Here is a 25,306-nt window from a genome sequence, read left to right on the forward strand (position 1 = left end):
GTAATACAATCTGTATCCCCTTCTATCAGTAAAAGTTATCTTTTGATTTATATTTAATGGAAGCCTTGTATTTGTTTGACCATCACTTAATAGCTATAATTGGTCTCTTTATATTAGTTTCTTTTTCCTGTAAAAGTTAGGATAATTAGCACACAAATTTTCCACTCTCCCAGATTGTTATGGGGATGAAATTAATTTATTTCTACAGTATTCTTAGTTGGTATAGATGCTTAATAAATATCTATTATCATTAAATGAAAGTGTAATTTAAGAAGATAGTGTTGTAACAAAGTGGTAGTACTTTCTTAGCATGTGCAAGGCCCTGTCTAATCTGTTCAACATCACAAACATGCATGTGTAAAAGATCGCCTTAATTAAGTTATTCATCTAATGATAATACTAATTTGCTAGTTTAGCACCTCATTTTCCATCCACACGTGTATCTGTATGTACATCTGTGTATAAAGTGATTAGGCTTTTTCTAACGTCTCATTCCATTGTTAACTGAAGCAGTGTAAGATGGTCTGTGATCTGTAGAATCAGATAAGCTGAAAGGTATGAAAGTGCATGGCTATTAATGTCCCATAATTTCACTTAAAGGAAGTTTATATACTTCTTAGTGAGAGTTAGAACTAAAATTAGATCCCTGTGGACTTCCTATTTGGTATTAGCTCTGTTATGTTAACTTTTTTCTCTTTAATGTCCTGGAAATGTATAGGTAGCATTTGACAAATTTATCTCCCTTTGCTCCTCAGATAAATAGCTACAGAAGACCACAAAACAAGGTAAATCATTATCTCCAAGTAAAAGAAAACCAAGATCCATGAGTGGGCATCGGTCAACAAGGAAACGATGTGGAGATTCCCACCCAGAGTCCCCTGTGGGCTTTGGGCATATGAGTACTACAGGGTGTATATTAAATAAATTGTTTCAGTTACCAACACCACCACTGACAAGACACCAATTAAAGCGGCTGGAAGAACATAGGTATCAGAGTGCTGGACGGTCCCTGCTCGAACCCTTAATGCAAGGATACTGGGAATGGCTAGTTAGAAGAGTACCCTCATGGATTGCCCCAAATCTCATCACCATCATTGGACTATCGATAAATATCTGTACAACTATTTTGTTAGTCTTCTACTGCCCTACAGCTACAGAGCAGGTAAGAGTGATGCCTTAACAACGGTGACATTTGTTGTAGCTCAGGAACGTTGTAATTGGGAATCTAGGTCACTTCATATAAAGGCAGAATGTTCTCACAGCTATTTGTTAACTGTCTTTATCCTATCACACTTTAATGAATTAAATAAGTCCTTCCTATTTGTACGACTGTTGCTTATCAGAAACTTGAAGAAAGGGGGATTCGAGATGGCACAAGGAGTGGTACCTGATACCTGTGACCGGCAAAGGAGGCTGAGACAGAAAGGTCTTGAGTTGGAAGCGAGTGTCACTTCATAGCAAGTTTAAGGCAAGGCTGACCGGGCCATTTGTTCCACATGTGTCTCTTTTTTCTTTTAATTCCTGCTTTATTATACAAACATGGTTCTTACAGAGTGTGAATATATTTCTTGTTTCTTATTTTTTTTAAAGACAGTCTTTTACTCTAAAACTGACGCTGGAGGCTGGCTTCAGACTCCATAACTTCCTATTCTATGCTGAGATTATAAGAACATGCCATTATACCTGGCTCATTTTCACAAATAGCTTGCTGTATATCAGTCAGGATACTTTGAGAGCAAAAACCAATACAGTTGTATAATGACATCACATTTCCTTTGAACTGTTTCACGTGGGGGTACCTGGACTATTAATTCCAAAGGATTTTGGTCTAGATTATGGATCCTTACTAGAAACAGCAAGTAGGTTGTTGATTGCAATGGAAGGATTCTAATAATCCTAAACCTGCTCTAGAAAGAAGATCAGGGTGTAAGAGAAGGTCTAAGAGTGACTCAGACATTAATCATTTATTGAATACCACAGAATGTACTAGGTAACCATGGTTCCCTGTGTGATACTTTTCTTGTACAGTTTTCTTAAGTGATTTAGATTTACTTGAGACAGAATAGGAAATACTGTGATCACAGGGAAGTTTTCAAAATTGTGAGGAAGGCTTAAGGTGGAAAATGACTTCAGCACTCTTTCTGTGTTTTGCATGGCACAGTAATGTCCTGCAAAGCTGCATGGTAGAAATACTTGTTAGGCTCAGCCCAAGATACTGAAATAGGTGATGGCTGTTCTGTGGTAGATCTGTCATCTCTGAGATTGTCAGTAAGATACAAAAAGTCTCTAACCCTTCATCTGTCTAAATCTGATTTGTAGTATTGTGAGAATTAATGTATTCAGTATGTCCAACATACAGTGTTCAGCAGATAGAAACTGAGTATTGTTTCGTTTGGGCAAAGAGATTAAGTATACTACTGTCTTTCTTATAACCCCCTCCCATTCCTGATTTCTTCTATGATGCATAATAACTAGAATAAACAATCAAGTCCCTATTGAGTTCTTTGTGTTTTGTTTATTCATATTTTAAAATCAAAAGCTCTGTAAATTTAGCACTCAAAAAAGTTTCAGTTCTTTGTATTTGATTCTTTTGGATCTTTCACCAGTAGTGATGGCAAAGTTTTGTGGGCATGGGTTATGAATATTCTGTTCATTTTTATGCTCAAGAATTTTTAAAACTTTTTGCTTTTAAATGTTTTATCTTTTTAGATTATAGCATAATTGTAATATTTCTCTCTTTGCTTGCCTTCAAACCCTCTGCATGTAAATACCAATATTTCTAAGAGAAAGAGGTTCATTTTTTCAGTGGCTTCAGCTGGATTTGTTTTTGTTAGAAAAAGGAAACTTCCGGTCAATGAGTAAAGAAAGTAAGTTAATCTTTTCCAAATTCTTCAGGTAGAAATGGCAACCTTTTTTGTAAATGGGATACTAAAATATCCCTTTGATCTGTTTGTTACTAAAATATTAAATTTTATCAGCTTAGTAGCTTATATTTTTGTTTCTTTTGTTGATGGGTTGTTCTTGTTTTTGTTTTTTTGTGACAATCTTCTATGATTACAAGCATGTGCTGCCTATCATACCTACTAGGATTTTGTTTTACTGCTGTTTTTTAATTTAATTAACTCAGTGGTTAAGATACATTATTGCTTCAGTTAGGCTCTTAGCACCCAAATCTGGCAGCTTACAACCACCTGTAACTCTAGCCCCAGGGGACCCAACATTGTATTAGTAGAAGTTAGTATTATCTGTTTTACTCATATAGACACACATATATACACATAATTTAAAATAATAAAATTAATTTTTTTTTTTTTTTTTTATATTTCGAGTCAGGGTTTCTGTGTAGCTTTGGAGCCTGAACTAGCTCTGTAGACCAGGCTGGGCTCGAACTTAGAGATCCGCCTGCCTCTGCCTCCCAAGTGCTGAGATTAAAGGCATGTGCCACCACTGCCCGGCTCTAAATAAATGGTTTTTTTTTAAACAACATTTTGTTGTTGTTGTTGTTTTTGAGACAGCACCCCACTTTGTTGCTCCTTGGTCTGTAGACCAGGTTGGCCTTGAGCACTCTCAGTCCCCATGCCTCTGAAGTGCTGGGATTGTAGGTGCATTTCTAGCCCATCCTGAACTGTGCAGTTAAAGACTTTTGTTGAATTTGAATACATTTTTTTTGTCATATAAACACGAGGTTTTTCTTTTATTCATTTGTTTTTGTTGCTGTTTTGTACTTTTGATTTAACTCACTACAATATCTTAATCAATTTTTAGCATAGAAAAATGAAAACTAAAATATCCCATTCACAATATCTCTGTACAGTTAATTTCTATTGCCATTCAAAAGAGAAGAGAAAGTAGTATATAAAGAAATTCAACAAAAAAAGATATAAGAGGAAAAGGAAAAGTCTGCCTTCATATTACTGTATTAGTTACTTTTCCTAGTGGTGTGACAACATGTCTAACTACTACAGCCAGAAGGGTTTCTTTTGGCTCGTAGTCTGGGGGGAAACGTCTAACGTGGCAGGGAAGGCGGTGGTGGCAGCAACATGAGGCAGCCGGTCACACTGCAGTGCAGCCAGCAAGCAGGATGCTGTTGCTCAGCTATTTCCTTCATTCGCCTTCTCAGTCTGGGACCCCAGTGCATGGGGTGGTGTCACGCATATCCAGGATAGATCTGGTCTACCCTCAGTTAACCAATTTGGGAAAGTCTTATAGGTACACCAGGGATATGTTTTCAGGATGAGTCTAAATCCAGTCATTTGACAGTGAAGATTTAACCATTACACCTACCTTTCCTTACTATCCTTGCCTTTGTGTCAGATTTTGCCAGTCGGCTTTCTTATCTACATATCTGAGTAATGATACTTGACTGACTCATACGTTCCTTTCTTCACCTGGCTTTTAAATTAGCTGAGACCACACCTGGAATAGGAGACTTTCTTTAAAAATAAAAATACCCCATAGCTGTAAAATAATGGAAATGAGGGAAAAGTGATTAAATATTAGGTATTTTTACAAATTTACAGAAAGGAAAAAATAAAACCAGAAAAACTAGTGTGCCTTTTTTTTTGTATGTAATTGTTATTTTGCTGTTTGCTGACATTGTATGCACACTAATAGTTGAAGTCCTCTCTGTTTTTATGGTAATACTGTAGCTTATTAAAATCCTATGTAGGCTGCAAGGAAGGTCCTGTGTTTTTAGTTCTCCAAAGCAGAGCTATTCAGTAGCATTTCTGTGGTTGTTGGAGTGTTCTTTGTGTGGCTAAGATGGTAGTAAGTCTCTTGACTACTGAGCATTTGAAAGAATAACTATAGAGCTGATTTTTTTTTGTCTAATTATACTTAATTCAAACCAAAATATGTGCACATTGCTAATGGCTACTGTGTTGGGACAATGGGACTTTTAGAGGATGCTGAGTCTTGGAGGAAAAAGGACAGTAGACTTGAGCCCAGAAGAGGGGGTCCTTAGTCACAAAGGGTTCCTTGGCCATTTCCGTGTATTTGCATGACTGTATACTGCCTCAGGGTTTGTGCCTCTGGTTTCAGAGAGGTATGTCTTATATGGTCCTTATAGTAGCCTCAGTTCTAAAAGTGTGGAGTACCAAGAAGATGCTTTAAACAAGATCATTATTGTTTCATACTAAGTTATAAACAAGTCTCTAGCAGAGAAAAACCCTTTTCAGTATAGAATATACTGATATTTTACAGCTCTTGAATAATAATATAGTGTAACTTGACAACTGTTATGTAAGAAAATACTGTGATAATAGTAATTTTTTCATAGCCTAGACACAAAAAAATGCACAATGTTTAAATCACCATCGTTTTCAGAAAAAAACAATAACAAAGTATTCTTTATGAATGTGATTATAAATATATGAAAATAGTTCCAGGCTTTCACAAACCAGAGCATCTTTGCCATAGTGTTGTTCTATGAACCTTTGTAAATGCATGTTAAAAACAAGTTGCTTGATACAGAAAATGTGAAAATATTTGTATTGTTGACCATTCTCGAACATTCTCAGTATGCATCACCACACTGGGAGCAAGAAGTCCTTCAGGGAGAAGTGAGGGATGCTGTGCTAGTTCCCTTCTTTAGGCAGTATTTCCAGGTATGGTAACAAACACATTCTTGAATCCTAGATCTTGGAAGGGAGGTAGAGGCAGAAATTCTAGACTAGCCTCAGCTACCTAGAGATTTGAGTCCAGTCAGACCCTTCCTCATAAAATAAGAAAAATTTTGATCAGCATGGTGCTACAAGCCTGTAATCCCAGAACTTGGAAGGTAGAAGCAGAAAGAATTCAAGGCCAAAACAAACTTGGCTATACAGAGAGTTTGGGAATAGACTGGGCTGCATAATTCCCTATTTCAGAACAACAGAAATGAAAACAGGGTGTCAAGAAGTCCAGGCTGGCCGTCAACTAACTGGATAGCCAGGGTTGACCTTGAGTGGCTGATCTCTTGCTTTCACTTCCCAAATGCTAGAATTACAGGCAGGTTCCCATGTAAGGAATTATATTGATTAAGTAATAGGGGGATTTAGAGAAGACATTGCAGCCTCTTGAGAGTTCTGTAAAATTCCTGCAAAGTACAGTTATCCTTTGAGAATTGTAAAGGATTGATTCCACACAGAAATCAAAGTCTGTAGATGCTTAAGTACCTTCCCTAAAATTGTCTTAAATGCACATATAATCCATATGTACCCTTCCATATTCTGAAAACAATCTCTATACTACTGGTAATAGACGCTCTTAAGTAGCTATGTGTAGTATCATTTAAGAAAATAAGAAATATTGGTATAGATGCAGGTTTTTATACTTTAGAACTTTGGCTGGTTGAATCCCTTGGTTACAGATCCCAGACACACGGGGGATCTATTGTTGTTAATGGAGACATTCTTGAGCACTCTTAAAGACAGGGAGTTTGATTCTAACAATCCTAGTTACTTCAAGCTTCAATAAGTTCTTTATTATTTAGTTATTGCATCATCTCCCACATCTTTCAACCAAGAGTACTTCTGTAGGGAATGAAGAGAAGTTGGGCTTAACAGATAAACTGACCTCCGCATGATTTCCCTCCCAACCCCCCTCTCTTGTGCGCACGTGCACGCACAAACACTAAATAATGTGATTGAAATGAAGATTAAATATCTGCTGTTAAACATCTTAGCCAAACTGAGGTAATGAAAATATCTGAGTATTCTTGGTTTTTTATTTCTATTTATTTCACAGGCACCTCTCTGGGCATACATTGCTTGTGCATGTGGCCTTTTCATCTACCAGTCTTTGGATGCTATAGATGGGAAACAAGCAAGAAGAACCAATAGTAGCTCTCCTTTGGGAGAACTTTTTGATCATGGCTGTGACTCGCTATCAACAGGTATTGTTGCTTTTTAATACTGAGAATTATTAACTGATAGAAACAATGTGATAAGTGTTGGAATAAATTTAGTTAGTTCCCAAGCAGATGGTTTTGAATTAAATTTTAGTGTGTTTTGAAACTTGTGGTTCTGGTTAATGCTTGTTCATTGTTGGCAGTATGGGAAAATTTGGAACGTAAACTTACTTGTATTTATTTTTAACCCTAAGTTTTGGTTTTGGCTGTTTTTGTTTTGCTTTGTTTTTGTTTTTGTTTGTTCTTTTCCTAGTGCTTGGGTTCAAACCAGGGCTTTACATATGCTAGGCTAGTCAAGCCTGATGTGGGATGTCCTACTGTATATGTGTTGCTTTTATTGGTGAATGAATAAAGCTGTTTGGGCCAATGACTTAGCAGAGTAAAGCCAGGTGGGAAATCAGGACAGAGATGGAGAGAGAGTAGGCAGAGTCAGGAAGACACCGTCTAGCTGCTGAAGAAGACAGATGCCCAGCCTCGTGGTGATACATAGATTAATAGAAATGGCTTAATTTAAGATATAAGAGTTAGGTAGAAATATGCCTGAGTCATCGGTCATCCAGTGTTGTAATTAATATAGTTTCTGTGTGAGTATTTGGGTCTAGGCAGCTGGAAAACTGATGAACAGTCTCCATTTACAAAAGCTTTCTTCTACAGTCTCCAGCTGAGGACATTTTCTTTTTAAAATATTAGAGTATAATTGTCATTATTACATGTCTCATGGTTTTAGATAAAAGTACAGTAATGGGTAACTGGTAGTTCGTGACCTTGTATTTGAATAAATTCTAATTGCGGATAGAGTATATTATATGTTTGAATTATAAATATGCAATAATATAAGGATCAAAAGACTGATGTGATCAAGTTTAGAGATATAACATACAGCATGAGGATTATAATTAATGATATTGTATTGTATATTGATAATTTACTAAGAGCAGAATTTTGATCTTTCCACCACAGAGGTAGTAATGGCGAGGTTAATTTTAGTGACTCTTTCATAATGTGTACACATATCAAAACACTGTTAGGCAATTTTTTTTTAAAGGATAGAAGAAAAAGTGCTGGCAGTGGGTTGTGCCAGCGTAGGTGGACTATAGGTGATGATGTCTGTATTTTTAGTATGTTGCAAGTTTTTCAAATAATGCTTGAGTACATTTTTACTTAAAAACTTAAAAATGAAATTGAAGTGGGCATTGTGGTGTACACCTAACACCACCTGAGAGGCTCCAGCAGGAAGAGCGTAAGCATAAGGATAGCGTGAGCTATGGACTACATAACAAGATCCTATCTCAAAATAACAGTCAAAACAATATATTCATTTCTAACCAGTCTTCCTAATAGGGGTGCTTTCCCTCCTTATTTTAATTTAAGTCTTTGGTTCTATCATTTTCATGGTTTTTAATTATTTTTAAAAGTCTTGATAGTTTTATATCTGAATCCAGCTTTGCCTATCAAAATCATTACTTCTTTGTGTCCTGATGGTAGCCTGTTTGTTAAGAACAGCTAAGTAAATCAGATGAAGGAAAACTCAAACTTTCCACTGAATGAAAACTAGCTGGGTAACTTGAAAGACTGTTAGAATTAATGAGGAAACATAAAATGCGAAGTGCTTTGTTTTTATAATTTAAAATAAGTCGTGTTATATTATAGTTTGTTTCAGACTTATAGGAAATCTTTTTCCTATATATGACTCATAATGATAGCTGTGAAATAAGAAAGGACAGTTTTCTAGTCTGAACAAGTAGGTCCCTTTGGTTGTTGAAGCTCTCTGGGTTCATTGGTTGCTGTTTGTTTGCTTGCTTTTGGTTTTGACTCTGTGCTTAAACAGTTTGTGCTTTTTTGTGGTATTTGTGTTGGTTTTTAAATTGGGGGTGTACATGTATGTGGGAGCCCCAACACAGCTCCCTTCAGAAGCCAGAAGAGGAAATCAGACCCTTCAGCTAGGTTGTGAATCACCAAAATCGGTGTTGTAACCAATTTCAGGTCCTCTGCAAGAGCAGTATGTGTGCTTGACCCCTGAGCTTTCCCTCCAGTCTCTCTCTTTATTGTTTTGAGACAGAATATTCCATTGTAGCTAAGGCTGTCTTTGAACTCCATCCTCCTGCCTTAGCTTCCCGAGTGCTGAGATAGACATTTGTTTGATAGCATGTTCAGCAGCCTGAAATGTTTTACTACTCATTTAGTACTACTACTAAGTATGGAGAATTCAGTAGGCTGAAGTGTTTTAGTTTCTTTGAGAATTTTGCCCTAGCTGAGTGATTTAGTAAAAAAAAAAAAGAGAGAGAGAGACATTAAAATTATGTTGTAAAACATGTAAATATCACATAACTGAAAATAGATTATCTTTAGCTCATCTAAAATGATTTTCAACCCAACTGATGCTATAGATGCCATTCAGTTTTCATTTTCATTTTTCTTCTGCAGTTTTTGTGGTTCTTGGAACTTGTATTGCAGTGCAGCTTGGTACAAATCCTGACTGGATGTTTTTTTGCTGTTTTGCTGGGACATTTATGTTCTATTGTGCACACTGGCAAACATATGTTTCTGGAACATTGCGATTTGGAATGTAAGTAATACTTAATGGTAATTCTGTCTTTGCTTTCAAATATGGAGAATGTTGCTTATAGATATTAAGTATCAAGAATTGATCAAGTAAACTATTTAAAACCATTTTCTCTTTGTCATATATCTCTCTGTATGCCTTTGGGAAAGAAGTACCAGAATCACCCAGTAGTATTGTTGAAGTAGGACGAAAAGCTCCTGACTCATCAGCACGGGTGGTTCCAGATTCACTTTTTTATCCTATGTTTTATTTTGACATATAGAAATTATTATTTTCAGACAAGGTTTCTCTGTAGCTTTGGTGTCTGTCCCAGAACTAGCTAGCTCTTAAACCAGAGCTGGCCTCGAAATCACAGAGATCCGCCTGCCCCTGCTTCCCGAGTGCTGGGATTAAAGGTGTGCGCCTTATTTTTAAGAGAGAGTTTCTGAGCTGGGGAGATGGCCCAGTGGTTAGAGCATGCACTGCTTTTGTAGATGTGACCTGTGTTTAGTTCCTAGCACCCATGTCAGGTGGTCCATAACCACTGTAACTCCAGTTCCATTGGATCTGACACCTGCTTCTTGCAGATATCCACATATTGTCACATAATTAAAGCTAAATATTTTTTGAAGAAAAGGATGAGTTTTTAAGAGCAAAGAACGGGTCTTTAAGTGTCATAGTTTAATTAGTTATAGTATTTTTATACTGATTTACTTACAAATCTACAAAAATAATTCAGTTGATAGCACGCTATTTAGCTTCTCTTTTTTTTTTGCTGCCAACAAAATGTCTGAGAATTTAAAAATGAAATACATATAAACATGAACGAAAAGTTCCTACTTGTTGATCAGTATTTGCCATAATGATTAATGAGTAAATCTTGGGTAGTCTTGGATTGTGATTAAGGATAGCATTCATCATCTAGGTTTTTGTATGTTTGTTTGTTTTGTTGGTGGTGTTAGATTTATTTATTTTTATTTGATCTGTATGGATGTTTTGCCTGTATATATATTTGTGTGCCACATGTATTCAGGTCCCTTGAAACTGCAGTTAGAGATGGTTGTGAGACACCTTCTGGGTGCTGAGAATCCATCCCGGGTCCTCTGGAAGAATAGTGCTTTTAACCACTGAACCATCTCTCCAGCCCCCACCATCTGATTTATTTTAATTAATTAATTATGAATCCTGTTTATTCTTTCTTTTTGGTTTGGGATAAATAAAAAAAATTGAGAAATGGCTATATTTATGAACTATCAAAATAAAAATAGCCTTATGGCTACAAAATATTTTAACCTAGTCTCTGAATTTCTGATGGCTTTATGTATTTACTTACTTACTTATTTACTTGCTTACTTATTTAGATCCCCAGTAGGATTAGTTTAACAAGCATCAAAAAGCCTAGATAGGTTTCCTAGAAATTCAGTTGCTCACTACAAACTCAGTTCATGCGATTTTTGTTGAATTTTTAAAATAAAACTTAGGGACCATTGAAAATGACTAAATAGATAAATGCACAAACACATTATAAGAGAAAATTTTAATGCAATTTTTAAATAGAACTTAATAAAGTACTAATATTTTGGTGCTAATTTTTTAGAAGAGGTTTCTAATAATTTTTAAACCGAGATTTATAGAATATTTTTGAGGTCTTAACCAAAGGTGGCATGAATGTTCATATGAAAATTTTTACATGCATTTATCAATTATTTATGAAATGGTCTAGGCTCAGAAAATTTTGAAGAATTCTAATTTAAAGATAATAGTAATTGAATGTGTACTGTTGCTTTGTTTTCATAGTCTTTGCCTTAAAATAATATTTTCATACTCTTTTTCTGCTTGAGGTAAAAATCACAAATGTTTTTAAAAATTCTAAGATCTTTGGATTTTTTTTCTTAATTCAATTGCAAGTTTTAGTGATGCTGGTGTTTTCTGAAATGCCATGACTTGTTATCTAGATTTCACATCATTCATGTTTCCATTGCTTATTGTCTCAGGGTTCTGGTGTTGTTTGGACCTTCAGATTAAGGGGGAGGGGTTAATTTGTGTACTGAATCTCAGTTGAATTTAACTTTAACCTTATTTAACAACCAGTCCCTTTCAATTTTCTCTTTCTCTTTCAAGTAATGCAACACCAGCTATATGGTGTGGGAACTGGAAGAGGGGGGAAGGGAGAATTATGGAAGTGGTAAAAAAAAAATACATAGACAGTAGTAGTCTTAGGAACAGTTTGATATTGTGGCTTTATATCTTGCAGTCTTAAACTCTCCTGTGATAAAGTATCTATGCAGTCCCATGACTATAAGGGAGTAACAGAGATAAGACTGACAAAGATGCAGAAATTCTTTTTGTCTTTTCTGCTTTGCCAAGAAATGTGGCTTTTATCCGGATCTGCGGGGAACTTTTGCAAGACCTAAAGCTGGGAAATGACAGAGTAGCTTTAGAAAAGTCAGTCTGGCAATGTGATGGAGAGTGCACTAGGATTGAGTGTGACAAAAGCAAAAGATCCCTAGTAATAATCAGCATAGTTATAATTAATATGAGGTGCTGTAAACCTTACGTTAACACAGGGAGAGGGGTAGGATGGAGAAAGACTTGAGAAGCAGGTACTGCAGAATATAGTTTCTCACTAGGTACAGGGAATAAATAAAAGGACAGATACTATGATGACTTCCCACAGTTTCGCTAGGTTGGGAGGCTGTATGTAAAGTGGAGAAAGACACGTTAGAAAAAGAAATCTATTAAGTAGCAAATTCTACCCAGCAAATGTATGCTGGGGAGTCTGTACATCTGAATAGGAATGACAGAACATTTTAGGGAGCGGGCTTGGAAAGAAGGCTGTGAAAATAGTTGAATAGTCAAATTGGGAGGATTTTTATTGAAATAAAGTCAGGAGACAGATGAATTTCAGGAAAGAAGGACGTTTAATGCTTCCAGGACTCAAAATGAGGTCAGAAAAGTAAATACTGAATTTGGCAATCTGAGCTGTCCATAACAGTTTCTGAGTAGTAATTTAGGGGCTAGATTGTGGAGAGATAAGTTAGTTAACTTGTAGTTACACTCTACAGGTAATTTCTAAAATATATGACTAATAGAAGGCAGAAAGGAGAGGACAGAGGACACACACACACAAATTAAGCATGCAGAAGAAATCACTAGAACACAGATTGAAATTACTGAGAAATAGAGAAAATAATAATGATTTGTAGAGCAAAATAGCTCAAGATGCAAGACTCTGAGTGGTAGAAAGTTTGCCTAACATACTTGAAGTCTTGAGTTCAACTCCCTAATACTGCCCAAAATTAATTTAGTAAAATACCTGGTAGTATTGTGGTCAATGTAAATATAATGCCTAAATTAAATCAAGTGTCATAAGGGAAATTGTACAACTACATTGAAGCAATACTGAATTTCCTTTATAAAATTAAAATGAGTATAGCATTCATGGAAAAATGCTGATAGTACTTTACATGTAAGGAACTACTCATCAAAAAACCAGTACACTAGAGGATAGAGAACACATAAAGCCTCCCAAATACTGTTAGCATTCACAAGTTTTTCTCATGACCAAGTAAATAAGTGTGGTTAGATTAAGTTCAGTCAATTTTGTATACATAAAAGATAATTTTTTTTTGTTTCACAATGAACAAGGCCAATTCTCAGCTGTAGTTTAAGTAAAGAAATTTTTAGATATAACTTCTTTTAATTTTTCTTAGGGAAATGAAAGCAACCTCGACATTAGAAATACTACTTTTGAATTCTTTTATTTGAATTGTTTTAGTGTCATTTATACATGGGTGAAAGATCCTGAACATTTCCTTTTTACATGGAATAAATTCAGATCTTCATGCTTTCAATAACCTTACCAAATAAAATGTTTTCCAAATAAATTTGTAGATGGACATAATGGTGCATGCCAGAACTTGGGTAGCTGAGGGAAGACAATTAGAAGATCAGAGCCAGCATGGGCCACATAGGAAGAATCTATCTCAAAAAATTAAGCAAAAAATAAAAAGACATTTTTGTTCTTCTTAGTCTCTTTCATGCTGATGCTTTTAGTTCCAATTTTAAATTCATAATATCTTGAACAACTGTAAGCAAAACATTTTAGTTCATCAGAGATAGAGAGATGGCTCAATGGTTAAAAGTGTGTACTGTTTTTTCAGGGGACAGATTTTAGTTCCCAGCACACCTACCTGGTGTTCATCTCTAAGGGATCTGACACCATCTGGCCTCTGAATCTAATAAATATTTTTTAAAGGATTTTAACTCATCTGTGACTAAATATTTTTTATTTAAAAAAACGGGCTTTGAACACATATTTTCAAAGTGTGTGAGTACATCTTTTAGCCCTGAGCTGTGGTTACAGCTAATATCTGCCTTCCACAGAAAATGGTAGTGACTATACCATCTAGACAGACCCTTGTCTCACGATTCTCTTAGACTAAGTAAGTGCTATTTACTCACACTCATCCAAGCCTAGCCTAGCCCTTTACATTTTTATTTGCCTTGATCTGAAGGATTGGGGAAGGAAATGAAGTCAGGGAGCTCAATAGGAGAGTTTGGCTGGTGAGAGAGGAGACGTGTTGAGTTGACATAGAAGAAGGGACATACTAAGTCCCTGCAGATGGATGGGGTTAGCTGCTGCCAGATGCTACAGGAGTGTTGGAAGTGAATAGTTTTCTTTCTGTATCTTGAGACAAAGAAGTATTGCGTGCTGTGAAAAATATTGTATTCCTTTTCCATTTACCACAGCAGTTGTATTTTAGCTCATTGTGATCATCTTTAAACGATGATAGTTTAGATTATATGAAAGTTCTTATTTCTAGTCTTAAGTCTTAGACTTCCTATATCTGGGTGTTTGTAGATTAATACCCTACAGATGTGTGTATAGAATTAAATTTATTCATTTAATTCTATGGCTCTAACCATATGGCCCTGGCTGCACTGGCTAGCCTGGAACTATAGGCTACAACCGGGCTGGACTCAAAATACAGAGATTCACCTGTTTCACTTCCTGAGTACTGGGAGTAAAGGCATGTGCTACCATGCCACAAAAATCATTTTTAATGAAATATGCTTACAAATCATGTGAGCTACCTTAATCTTTTAATAGAAATTGTATTTATGCAAAACATTGGCCTTAAAAAAATCCCCCAAACTCTAAAGGCTGAATTCTTTGGGAATGTTTGCTTGTTTGTTTGTTTGAAATAGGGTCTTACTCTAGCCCGGCTGTTCTAGAATGTAGTTAAATGAATTTAATGTTAAGTGATCTCTGACATCTCGTTACATATACAGTCTGAGAATGTATTGATTTTATAGCATTATTTCTAGTGTACTTACAATTTGGTGGAATATTGACTTCCACAATACTTTTATTTCATTTTTCAGCCTGTACTATTAAGATTTTATATTTATTTTAACTACAAATGATACCATAAAAAATTATTTCTATTAAATAAACTTACACCTTCCCCTCCATAGTTATATGAAAAATGTTAAACTATATATTCTACTTGTAGTCTGAAAACTCTATTTTCTTGTTCAAGTAATAACTTCTTAAAAATAATTTATTGAAGGCTTAAAAGACTTGTTGAAACTGGTAATGTGGCTAAATGGTAGTACACTTACCAGCTGTGTTCATGGACTAGGTTTGGTATCCGGTATTACTAAAAATATTTAAAGAACAGAGTAAGTAAATCTTTTTAAAGACTTCTTTATTTTTATGATTGTGTGTGTGTGTATGTGTGTGTACAAATGCCTATATGTGTGATTATACACCACTTTCATGCAGTGTCTACAGAAACCAGAAGAGGGTGTCAGATCCCTGGAACTGGAGTTAATTATAGAGGATTGTGAGCTGCCTTGGTGGGTACTAGAAACTGAATCTCAGTCTATTACAAAAGCAGCCAGTGCTTTTAACCACAGAGCCACCTCTGTAGTCCTATATTTAATTTCTTAATGTTAATGTCTAATCCATTTTCTGTTGTAGAATCAGGATGCTGTACAAAATACTTGTGTACTCTGTATATATATACTCAAGACTTTATCACATAAGTCACTAATGAGAGATCTTCCTTTTCGTGCTTGCCTAGCTGTTGTGTTGGTGATGATTCACTTGTGACAGAATCTCATCTTAGACTTAAACTGTTCTTGAACTCATATTTGTGCCTCAGGCTACAAATGCTGGAATTCTAGGCATGTACCACCATTGAATAAGCCTGGGCTCATTCATTGGGAGCCTAGAGTTATAGATACTATTCTAAGATGAATATTTTTATTAGTGTAAAAATGAAATTATAGTTAGGGTTTCTTGATCATTGGGTAAATTTAAGAACATAATTCTATTGTCAGCATTCTTGGTTCCTAATTTAGATTAATTTCAATTGTCTTTAAAAGGATATGCTATACAATTATTTTCTTTGATTGTTTATATTCCAAAACTTGTTATAATTGCACTGGATGTTAATTTAAAAAGTAACTAATTTATTGTGGTTGAGAATTATGATGTTGGTGTGGAATTTGGTAGAAAGGCGAAGGAAAGGAAGATTTAGAGATTAGCAGGCAGTACACAAGATGGCCAATTTGATTTGGTTTTTGAAACAGAGTACCCTCAAACTGGATAGCTGAAGGTGGCCTTGAACTCCTGGGTCTCCTGCCTATACCTGCTAGGTGTTTCCCACAGCCAGCTTGTTTATTTGATTTTTTTTTTCTCCATCCAAAGTAAAAGAGAAGACCATCTTCATTATATTATTCTTTCCTTCTTTTTTTTTTTCATTTCCACATGTACCTACCTAATAGGTACTTCTTGAGATAGAAGAAGTAGGAAAATTATTACAAGATTGTGACTTTCAAAAAATGTTTATTTTTAAAATGGTGCTTGTAGAAAGAAAGAAATATCTCCTGATATTGCAGGAAAAAAACATGTTTTAAAAATTGGGTACCAGTATGGCAGGATATAATTCGGTTGGTATAGTGCTTGCCTAGCATACACAAAACCTTGGATTCTGTCTCCAACCTCATAAGCAGACCTGACAGGACATGGTTATAATCTGAGACTCTAGAGGTGGAGGGAGGAAGACCAGAAGTTTAAGGTCTCCCTTTGGGTAGAGATTTAGAGGCCAGCTGGGCTAGGAACCCTGGTTTTCTTTTTCTTTTTTCTTTTTTTAAGTGTTTATCGTGGTGTCACGGGTCTAGAATTGCAACACTAGGTAAGCCAAAATAGGTGAAGCAAGGCCAGGGACCAAAGATGCCTTAGTAGCTCCATGGTAGGTTGCTTAGTAACATGCACAAGGTCCTTGGTTTGATCCCAAAACTGGAGATAATACGTGATCCTGTGGAAAGAAGAGTAACTCATATCACAAAATTTATTTAAATCACTTTGTATCTCATTAAATAATGTACTAGATTGAAATTAAATGCATTTGTTAGCTGTCTTGCTCAACTCAGAAATAAAAATGAAACTTGCAGATAATTGGGGGCCAGGAGTGTAGTTGTCTATAAGAAGGTCTGCTGGTTTTTATTACTGGAGGGACTTGTGACTTAGTGAAATTACATAACAAATAGCATTTGCCACTCTTCAGTAATTGACTATATTTTTAGTACTAATATTTCTAAGTGTCTACTTACAAGTCATTTTAGTGTGTTATATTTCAACTTCTTAAACTACTAATGTGATTTGAATAAGAAATATTTATGTATGCACAAGAATAGCTTAATAGCACATGAACTGTGTCATTTTGTCTGGAGTCTTTATAAAGGTAATGCTTCCTTTGAAATCTAGTTTTGCTACCTGTTTTAATAGGGATCATGAGAAAAATATCTGAGTAAAGTTATTTTGAAATGTTTGTTTTCTTATGCATAGATTCGATGTTACAGAGTCCCAGATCATAATTATATTATTCCAGCTTCTCTCAGGAACCCTGGGGCCTTGGTTCTGGAACGTCACGGTAACTGCTAGAATATTCATGCAGTCTAATGAACAATGGCGTGAATTCAATAAAGACAGCACCTTTGTCATGCACAGAATGTTTGAAGAAATGAAAATGTTTCTGGTGATATTTTAGAGATAAATGTTACTAGAAAATGAATTATTTTAAAATATAATAGGGCAATAAAAATCTACCCTTTACATATATATACATATATAAAACAAAACTTTTCAAAAGCGGTATCTCTGGTTTGATGCTGGTGACAATTCTGTCTCCCATTTACCTATAGTACTTAATATTGTTTACAATCCATGTGATATTTTTAAAGCACCTTTCCACCATTATTTTTATCTTTTTCTTTCATGCATATGAAAGAAATATATTTATATAAATATTAATTGTTTATATATGCACATTTAAAAACAAAAAACAAGCAGAGTTTTGTTTTTCAAATAAGTTGAAAAAACTCCATATTCATATAGGAAACATTCTGCTTATGTTCATAACTTCTTATGCATGTCCTTTAACTATTCTTTCTAGTTCTGCTTGGATTAGCGATAACCTTAGTGTTAACAAAAACAAAAGAAACAGTAATTTCACAAATTTACGCTAGAAGCTAGTCTCATCTAGTCCCATTTCTGTTTCTTTCTAATGTTTTCTTCTCTTTTTTGTGCTTTTGAGACTACCCTTCGCTCTCTTGTTTCTATAGCCGTCCTTTGAATGCCTTCCCTTTTCATCCTTTTTTTCTCTAGTAGATGTATGTTTCCCTGATGAAGTGCTAACTGTTAATATATGGGGCTTTCCTTCTCGTGTTAGAAGTATACTTTTGACCCTATAACTTTTAGGAAATGTTTCCCTAGTCAGGTAATCTTTCAACTAAAATAGGGAAGTTTATTTACAAGCAGGAGTAGCTTACTCTCGTCTTATTTTACCATTTAAGAAATGTTGGGAAGTATTTGTCCGTATGAAAACGTGACAAATCATTCTGACTATGCAAGCCTGCATTACTTCTCTTCCACCTTAGCAGAGAACTCTCTGAAGGGCACATTACAGCATTCTAAACTCAGATCTCAGTGACAGAATAATAGTGCTGGAGACAAGAACTTTGGGATGTGGAGAATACTGAGAAATTCACCAGTAGGTACCATAGCCATTTTCATTGGACCTCACTTTGCCCTTCTTCATTCTTCTCTCTCACAAGGCCTCTCATTGCTCACTGTAATTGTCTGGATACGTTGTTTGTGGTAGCTCAGTGTTTGTTACTAATAATTGGGGCTAACCACATTTTTACCTGTAATATCAATGAAAGTAACAGTCAGAATGAAGGCAGTGTTATTTACTTTCATATTGTTTGTTTATAAAAATCAAAATAACAGATATTTTGGTCCAGGAGGTAACTTGGTGGTTGAGTGTTTGCCTAGCATATTCAAAGCCATGACTTTGATCCCCAGCATCAACGAAAGGAATTTTTTAAAAAGTACCCTAAATTTATGGAGCCCTTTGTGCTGTGCTAAAATATTTTTGGAGACTGATACATTTGAATGTGACAAAAAAGTTTTATTTTCAAAATATGCTGTTGTCTCCAGATATGCTGTTTTTGGTTTCATTGGGTACTAATGTTCAGAGATTTTCTTTTGTTCCTTGTATTTATTGCTTTGTCTTATATGATCATTCTTTCAATGATCAATGATTTTATCTGAAATTAAATCATCAGATCTATGAAATTTTATTCAAAGTTGGAGGAAAAGAGCTTTAGAAAAAGTTGTTTTTACTAATTTATTTCTAAATGAATTTATTAGCCTTTAAATTTCTTCTATTGTCTATTCCAGTCTAGCAATTTTTGGTAAAATTGTATTACAATACAGAAACATCACCCTGAAATGATAATAAAAAGACAAATGATTATCTCAACTTATAGATTAAAAATTAAAGAATTTTGCGATTGTATTAAGAACAACACTCCTCTTACTTGTTCAAGGTTCTTATTTTCCCTGTAACTTTGGAAAAGTCACTTAACACTTCGGAGTTTCCTCCAATATAAAATGGTAATACTGTTTCTACCTCTTAGTGTAGCTGTAAGGATAGGAAGTATTAAAAACACATACTGCATATAGTGAATCTTCTTTATCTTTATATTTTAAAGCCTTAACAACTTCCAGATTCCTTCTAGAACTGACTGATGGAGAAGCAAAGCAAGACAGTAATTCCTTAACTGTATACTGACTTGATGCTAAATGGGCGAAAAAGACCCTGAGTTTTTCTGTTTGAAAAGTTGCCATTTAAATCTGTATCCACCCCCTAGTTCCTCGGCTTCAGAGGACTTTGGCTATATTTGTCTTTATTTAAAGTTCTCAGTGGGATTTCTCTTTTTAATTTTCTCAGAAAATCTGAGGATTTGTACTCATGTGGTAGGTAATACTGTTTTATAATAATCCAAATTATTTAAAAAAATAAACAGATTTGTTTTTTCTCTGTATGTAGTATTTGAATTAAAAATACTTGGAAATATTGTTGAGCTATATTGTTAATATTAGTTAGTATTAATCAAAGCTTGTCATGCATCATTTGCTTCTTATGAAGGGTAGAAAGTAAAATATCTTGGCTGATCTTCATTACAGTCTTCTAACACTGTACCTCACCCATAACATTTGACATCCATATCCATTTACAAACAAATCTGTAGTTAATAATAATCCTGATCATTGAATATGATTCCCAAGTCCTTCAAATTGATGATTTTTAAGGGAAATACTTGGTTTTTATTTTCATTTTTAAGCATAAGTTCAGGAGTCAGAATATAAACTAGGGAATTTTGTTTGTTTGTTTTGCTTTTCTATTCTGAATTTATCTTTACTTCATGTGCTACGTTAACCATGCTGATAGTAAGCCCAAGTTACAAAACATTTACTATTTATAATAGAAATAGTTAACTTACAAATTAGCTGCAAGTGTTATTTTTATGTGCTTATGACACATGTAAAAGAAAAGACTAGATTATTTCCTCATCTTAGAGGGAAACCATATTAAGTACTGGCAACAGATGATGAGTGTGGTTGTCAGCTCTCCTGGATCCCTTTGTATGCATGGGTACAAACTGAATTAGAATTCAAACCAGGTGCACCCATGCATTTACTATCTTTCTGAAAGATGAGATAAAAATGAAACTTAGCAAATAGTCAGAGGCTAAGGTGTAATTAGTGGTGGAGAGCTTGCCTCCCTTGTATTAGACCCTGGATGTATTCCCCGCTCTGTAGTAAGAGAAGTCAGAAAATTGCCTCATAGTTAGCAAACTTACATAGCTTGGGGTTATTTCACACTTTTCTTATTTTTAAAGGCCATTTTCTATCTCTGATACAATAACTGCCCTGATAGGAAGTGTTCTAAGCTGCCAACCTGTAATGTTGGAAGGCTCATGAGATTTTTCAGTCAGCTAAAGAATTCATTGTTCCCTTGTTCAGGGGGTTAAAATGACTCACATTTGTTTAAGGACATTTTATTTTCTTTATATCAGGGTCTGACTTTGTACCCCAGGCTTGAACTGTAGTTCTCATGCTTAGCCTTACCAAGTACTGGAATAACAGGCCAGTGCCACCATGCCTCGTTTATTTTCCTTGTGTCTCCGTATCTAACTATACCTGTCGAATAGTGCTTGCGGAAACGATTTGCTGAGGCTGGAGAGCTGGCTTGGCAGTTCAGAGCACTGGCTGTTCTTCCGTATGATCCTGGTTCAATTCCCAGCACCCACATTGCAGCTCATAGCTGTCTGTAACTCCAGTTTCAGGGGATCCAGCGCACATGGTGCACAAAAATGTGTGCAGGCAAAACACCCATACATAAAATGTAAAGTAATGACAAAATTTTAAAAAATGATTTTGATCCACAGGATTAGTGTGTACTTTGACCCTTATTTTGACCTTGGAACTGCCACCCCACAGTCACCTTATTCAGAGATTAGGAAACCTTAGACTCTACAATCTATAGCTCCTCTCTCCCCATCCTCCTTTTGTGATAGCCATCTGAACAGTATTTGTCTCTGGCTTGTAGTAGTTTATATATGCTCTGACAAGAGATTACATTTCATGTTGTTCAAAGTCCCTGGGAAAATTTTTGTCCTTTCACAATGTATTAAAATTAAGTAGAAAAGGTAAATTATTTTAAATCAATACTAATAAAGTATTAATTGTAATAAGATATTAATAAAGATCTCAAAACACCTTCCAAGAGTAAAGAAAAATATTTTCTCCCTCTAGAGCTTTAGACTGTAGAAAACTAATGTTACAGGAAAGAAATATATATATATCTAAATCTTTGTTTTGGGTGCTCTTATGCTACAGAGTTCCCCTCCTCCAGGGATTGTTTTTCTCGTGGGATGATTATTGTCCTTTGGAAGATAGTCACTGAATTGGGGAACATTAGTAGCTCTTGGTCTCCATTCTAAAAACAATGAAATAAATTGAGCTGAAGAGGTGGCTAAGTAGTTAAGAGTACTTGCTACTCCGTCATAGTTACGAGTTTGGATCTCAGCACCCGTGTGCCAAGTCACGCATCAGAAAAAGGCCTGTGATTCCATATCTAACAGAATCTGAAGTCCTCTCTGACCTCGGAGCAATGTTAGGCAGTTCTCATGAAGGGAGTTTAGACATTTGTTCTAAATCCTATAAACAAATAGGGAAAAGAACACTTAATTCCCTGCCAACTGGTAAGTTTTCCTTGACTTTGTCTCCCACATACAGAGTCAATATCTGAATAGTTTAGAAAATCTTCCAAAACTTTTCCTAGAAACCTCACCTTAAGCCTATAGAGATCTTTTTTGTTTCCTTTTCTCTCTTAAACTCATCCATAGTTCAAAGATTAATTGTGTGAGGTTTCTCCATTTTAATTTTGTAATTCTATACTTCTGGCCCTTCCCCTTCCAAAAGGCTACTTCATATTTCCAGCAAAATGTTGTAAGATGTCTACCCTCCACCCAAGACAGAGTCGATCATCTTTGACACACCTACCTGCTTAGTCTCCTGAGTCTGCTGCTGAGTGTAAATACCACTCTTCAGGTCAGCTCTACAGAGTCTTTTTAGCTACTTCAGTGCAGTTTTTTTTTTTAGTAAATGTGTATATTAAAATGATTACATTACTGCTTGCAGCTAAATATGCATTTATTTAAAACATTAATGCAGCAAATAAAGATCAGTAGTTTTTATTTTGAAAAGACTGGTTTCAAGCCAATTACTTCTGAGTGTTAGAGCTTACATATCCTAAGCTCATGTGGATTGCCTGCTTAAGAATCAATTGTAGAAGTGGGGATCTGTTCTGTAGAAACTAAACCTGCTTCCTGTTGATAATTGGCTTTTCTTAGGTTTTTATATTTAATAGTTATCCACCTTGTTGGAAAAACTAACATCATAAAAGTATAGAGTGAAAAAGCTTGTCCTTACTTCCCAGCTGCCTAGCAGTCCCCACATTGTCTTCCCCAAATAGATGGTAGTTTTCTTTGTTTCCAATGTATGCGTCCAGAAGTGTATTGCACAATTGCTGGTAAAAATAAAAGGGAAGTATTATTTGTCTTATTCTTTCCAAAAAATATAGCCTGTACACATGTTGCAACTTATTTTTCTCTTAACATTTGATACTTTCTCATTTCAACACTTAGGTTGCTGCTGTGCCAGTTCAGAAATGCTGCTAACTGTTCCATTATGTGGAACTTATTTAACCACTAGTTCATTAAGGGGTTTAAAAAATTCCTGACGATACTAATTCTGTAATGAATAACCCTGTTTAAAAAAAAACAAAACAAAGAAAAACAAAACAAAAAACAGTGTTCTTGTAGAAGGAAATCTTTCCGTTAGAGTGTTTGGCTTCCATGACCCAAGGATGTCAATCTCAAGCGTATGTGAAGTGCTAGGCTGCAGAAGGGAAGGAACCACACAGGCATTGCTCCTCAATCTTTTTGCCCATGTTCTTCCCCCCACCCCACCCTGACTTTCAGGCTCTGACTTCTGCATCCCCCCTCACCACCCTTTGCACTGTTTGTCTCTTCTCGACCATAGGTCATTTTCAGTAATCTCAAAACTCATGCTCAGCTGCTTTCAACTATCTCTCCATAGTATGAGGGTAGTCACCCTGGTGAGAATGAGAACCAATGTAAGAATTGGTTCATTTTCTTCTCACCTGTGGCATAGCAGGCATATAACTGAATTAATATATCTAAGGGTCAATACACTTATTTTTGTCAAGGTCTCAGTGATTTATTTTCTCTCTGTTAAAGTTAACCATTTCAGTTGCTACTGCAGAGCTTACTTCAAGATTTCATACTACATATACAATGTAATTCTCTGCTTGATACTCAAATTTTAATACATATACTTTTTCATTTTGGTGAGAAAGGCTAAGCTATAGAAAATTTGCGGGCTGGAGAGATGGCTCAGTGGTTAAGAGCATTGACTGCTCTTCCAAAGGTCCTGAGTTCAATTCCCAGCAACCACATGGTGGCTCACAACCATCTGTAATGGGGTCTGGTGCCCTCTTCTGGCCTGCAGACATACAGACAGGAAAAAAAAAAGAAAGAAAATTTGCTTTGGAGAAGGGGGTTTTTATTGCTCTGAACTTTGTAAAATTGAATTTAAAAGGCTCTGGGTTTTATGTGATTTTATTCATAACAAATTTTTGATACCTCCTTTCCCCCCTTTGCTCCATATTTGAAATTTTTCTTCCATTGTGCATGATAGAGGAATGCTGCTTTGCTTGCAAGAAATTAACTTGGAATTGTGTTTTGAGTAATTCTGCTTTTTTGGCTTTTTGTACCTAATCAGAATTGATGTGACAGAAGTGCAAATCTTCATAATAATCATGCATTTGCTGGCAGTGATTGGAGGACCACCTTTTTGGCAATCTATGGTAATTTTGTTCACATCATGTATCCTATGTAATGCATGTTATTTTCTGCTTGTGTTTCTAATATAGGATAATCAAGTTAAAGCTTAAAGTATTTTTACTTGTTTTTGAGCATGAAAGTTACAGCAGACAAAAGCAAGTTTCTTGTTAGAGCATGAAAATTGTATTCTTTGGAGTTCTGTGTACATTAGTGTGCTTTGAAGGCCACTGAAAATCTGAGTCCTTATTGTTAACCCATTTTACATTCAAGGGAACAACAGGTAACGTGACAAGTAAGTTAACTGTGACACAATTAAATTACTTTCCCCGTTTCTGCAGTGTGTGACTTTACTAGGTCTCCTGTCATATGCTTGATGCTGAATAACAAATTTAGGATTTGAGACTGTAAATTAATACCAGCACAGAAAAAGAAACAATATAAATACTGCTGAATTTTGTCAACACTGTGACTTTTTGAAATATACTATAAACCCCAATCCTCACTCCCCATGATCCTCTTGAGAGAATATATTCTAACTTCTGTCTGTTAGGTAACTATCCAGTTTACTTTGCTCTGGCACACATTGCACAGACAGGTTAATAAGTGCATTGCACTGCCTGCCTGATAAGAAGCTTTCGGTGAAAGGTGGTGCTCCTTGTGTGATTGTTTCCTGTTCTGTTTGGGGCTTTGTTTTGTTTTGCTTTGTTTTACTTTGGGAGGTGGGATCAGGCTGCCTTTAAAGAAATTATCCTTGTGCCTTAGTCCCCCCTTGGCATAAAAGGGAGCCCTGTTACTTTACAGTTTGTTCCAGTATTGTTCAGATTGGGCAGGGAAGTTAGCGCTCCCTAGTTACCCGTTAGCTGCTGGTACTGCTATCCCTTCAATAGTTATTTGATGTGATTGTATTAAAAAAATTAGTAAGCCAAAGGACTATAATTCTTAAAAGTCAGACTAATTTCAAAATACAAGAAATTGGCTGACTCAGACTTTCCCTTACTTCATTCCCTTCCTAATGGTAAATTAGGTACTTCCCTGGCAAAGCTAATTCCTTGTGCTCAGGGGATGGACTTAAAAGATAGAAG

The 25,306-nt window shown here is 35.5% G+C and overlaps 1 protein-coding gene across 5 annotated transcripts in view; it reads left to right on the forward strand.

The window, feature by feature from the left end:
* Positions 1–25,306, forward strand: part of Cept1 (choline/ethanolamine phosphotransferase 1) — a 41,566-nt gene that overhangs the window by 7,226 nt on the left and 9,034 nt on the right. For 4 of the 5 annotated variants that reach the window (XM_075981674.1, XM_075981670.1, XM_075981671.1 and 1 more), the window contains 4 exons: positions 756–1,162; positions 6,727–6,874; positions 9,314–9,455; positions 24,163–24,247. In XM_075981674.1, coding sequence (XP_075837789.1) covers positions 824–1,162; positions 6,727–6,874; positions 9,314–9,455; positions 24,163–24,247 — 714 coding nt within the window. In that variant the 5' untranslated portion in view covers positions 756–823. Of the gene's footprint in view, positions 1–755; positions 1,163–6,726; positions 6,875–9,313; positions 9,456–17,292; positions 17,378–24,162; positions 24,248–25,306 lie in introns of all 5 variants that reach the window. The other variant, XM_075981675.1, reaches the window with a different exon arrangement.

Source organism: Microtus pennsylvanicus, chromosome 7 (genome assembly GCF_037038515.1).
Source record: "Microtus pennsylvanicus isolate mMicPen1 chromosome 7, mMicPen1.hap1, whole genome shotgun sequence".
Lineage (NCBI taxonomy): Eukaryota > Metazoa > Chordata > Mammalia > Rodentia > Cricetidae > Microtus > Microtus pennsylvanicus.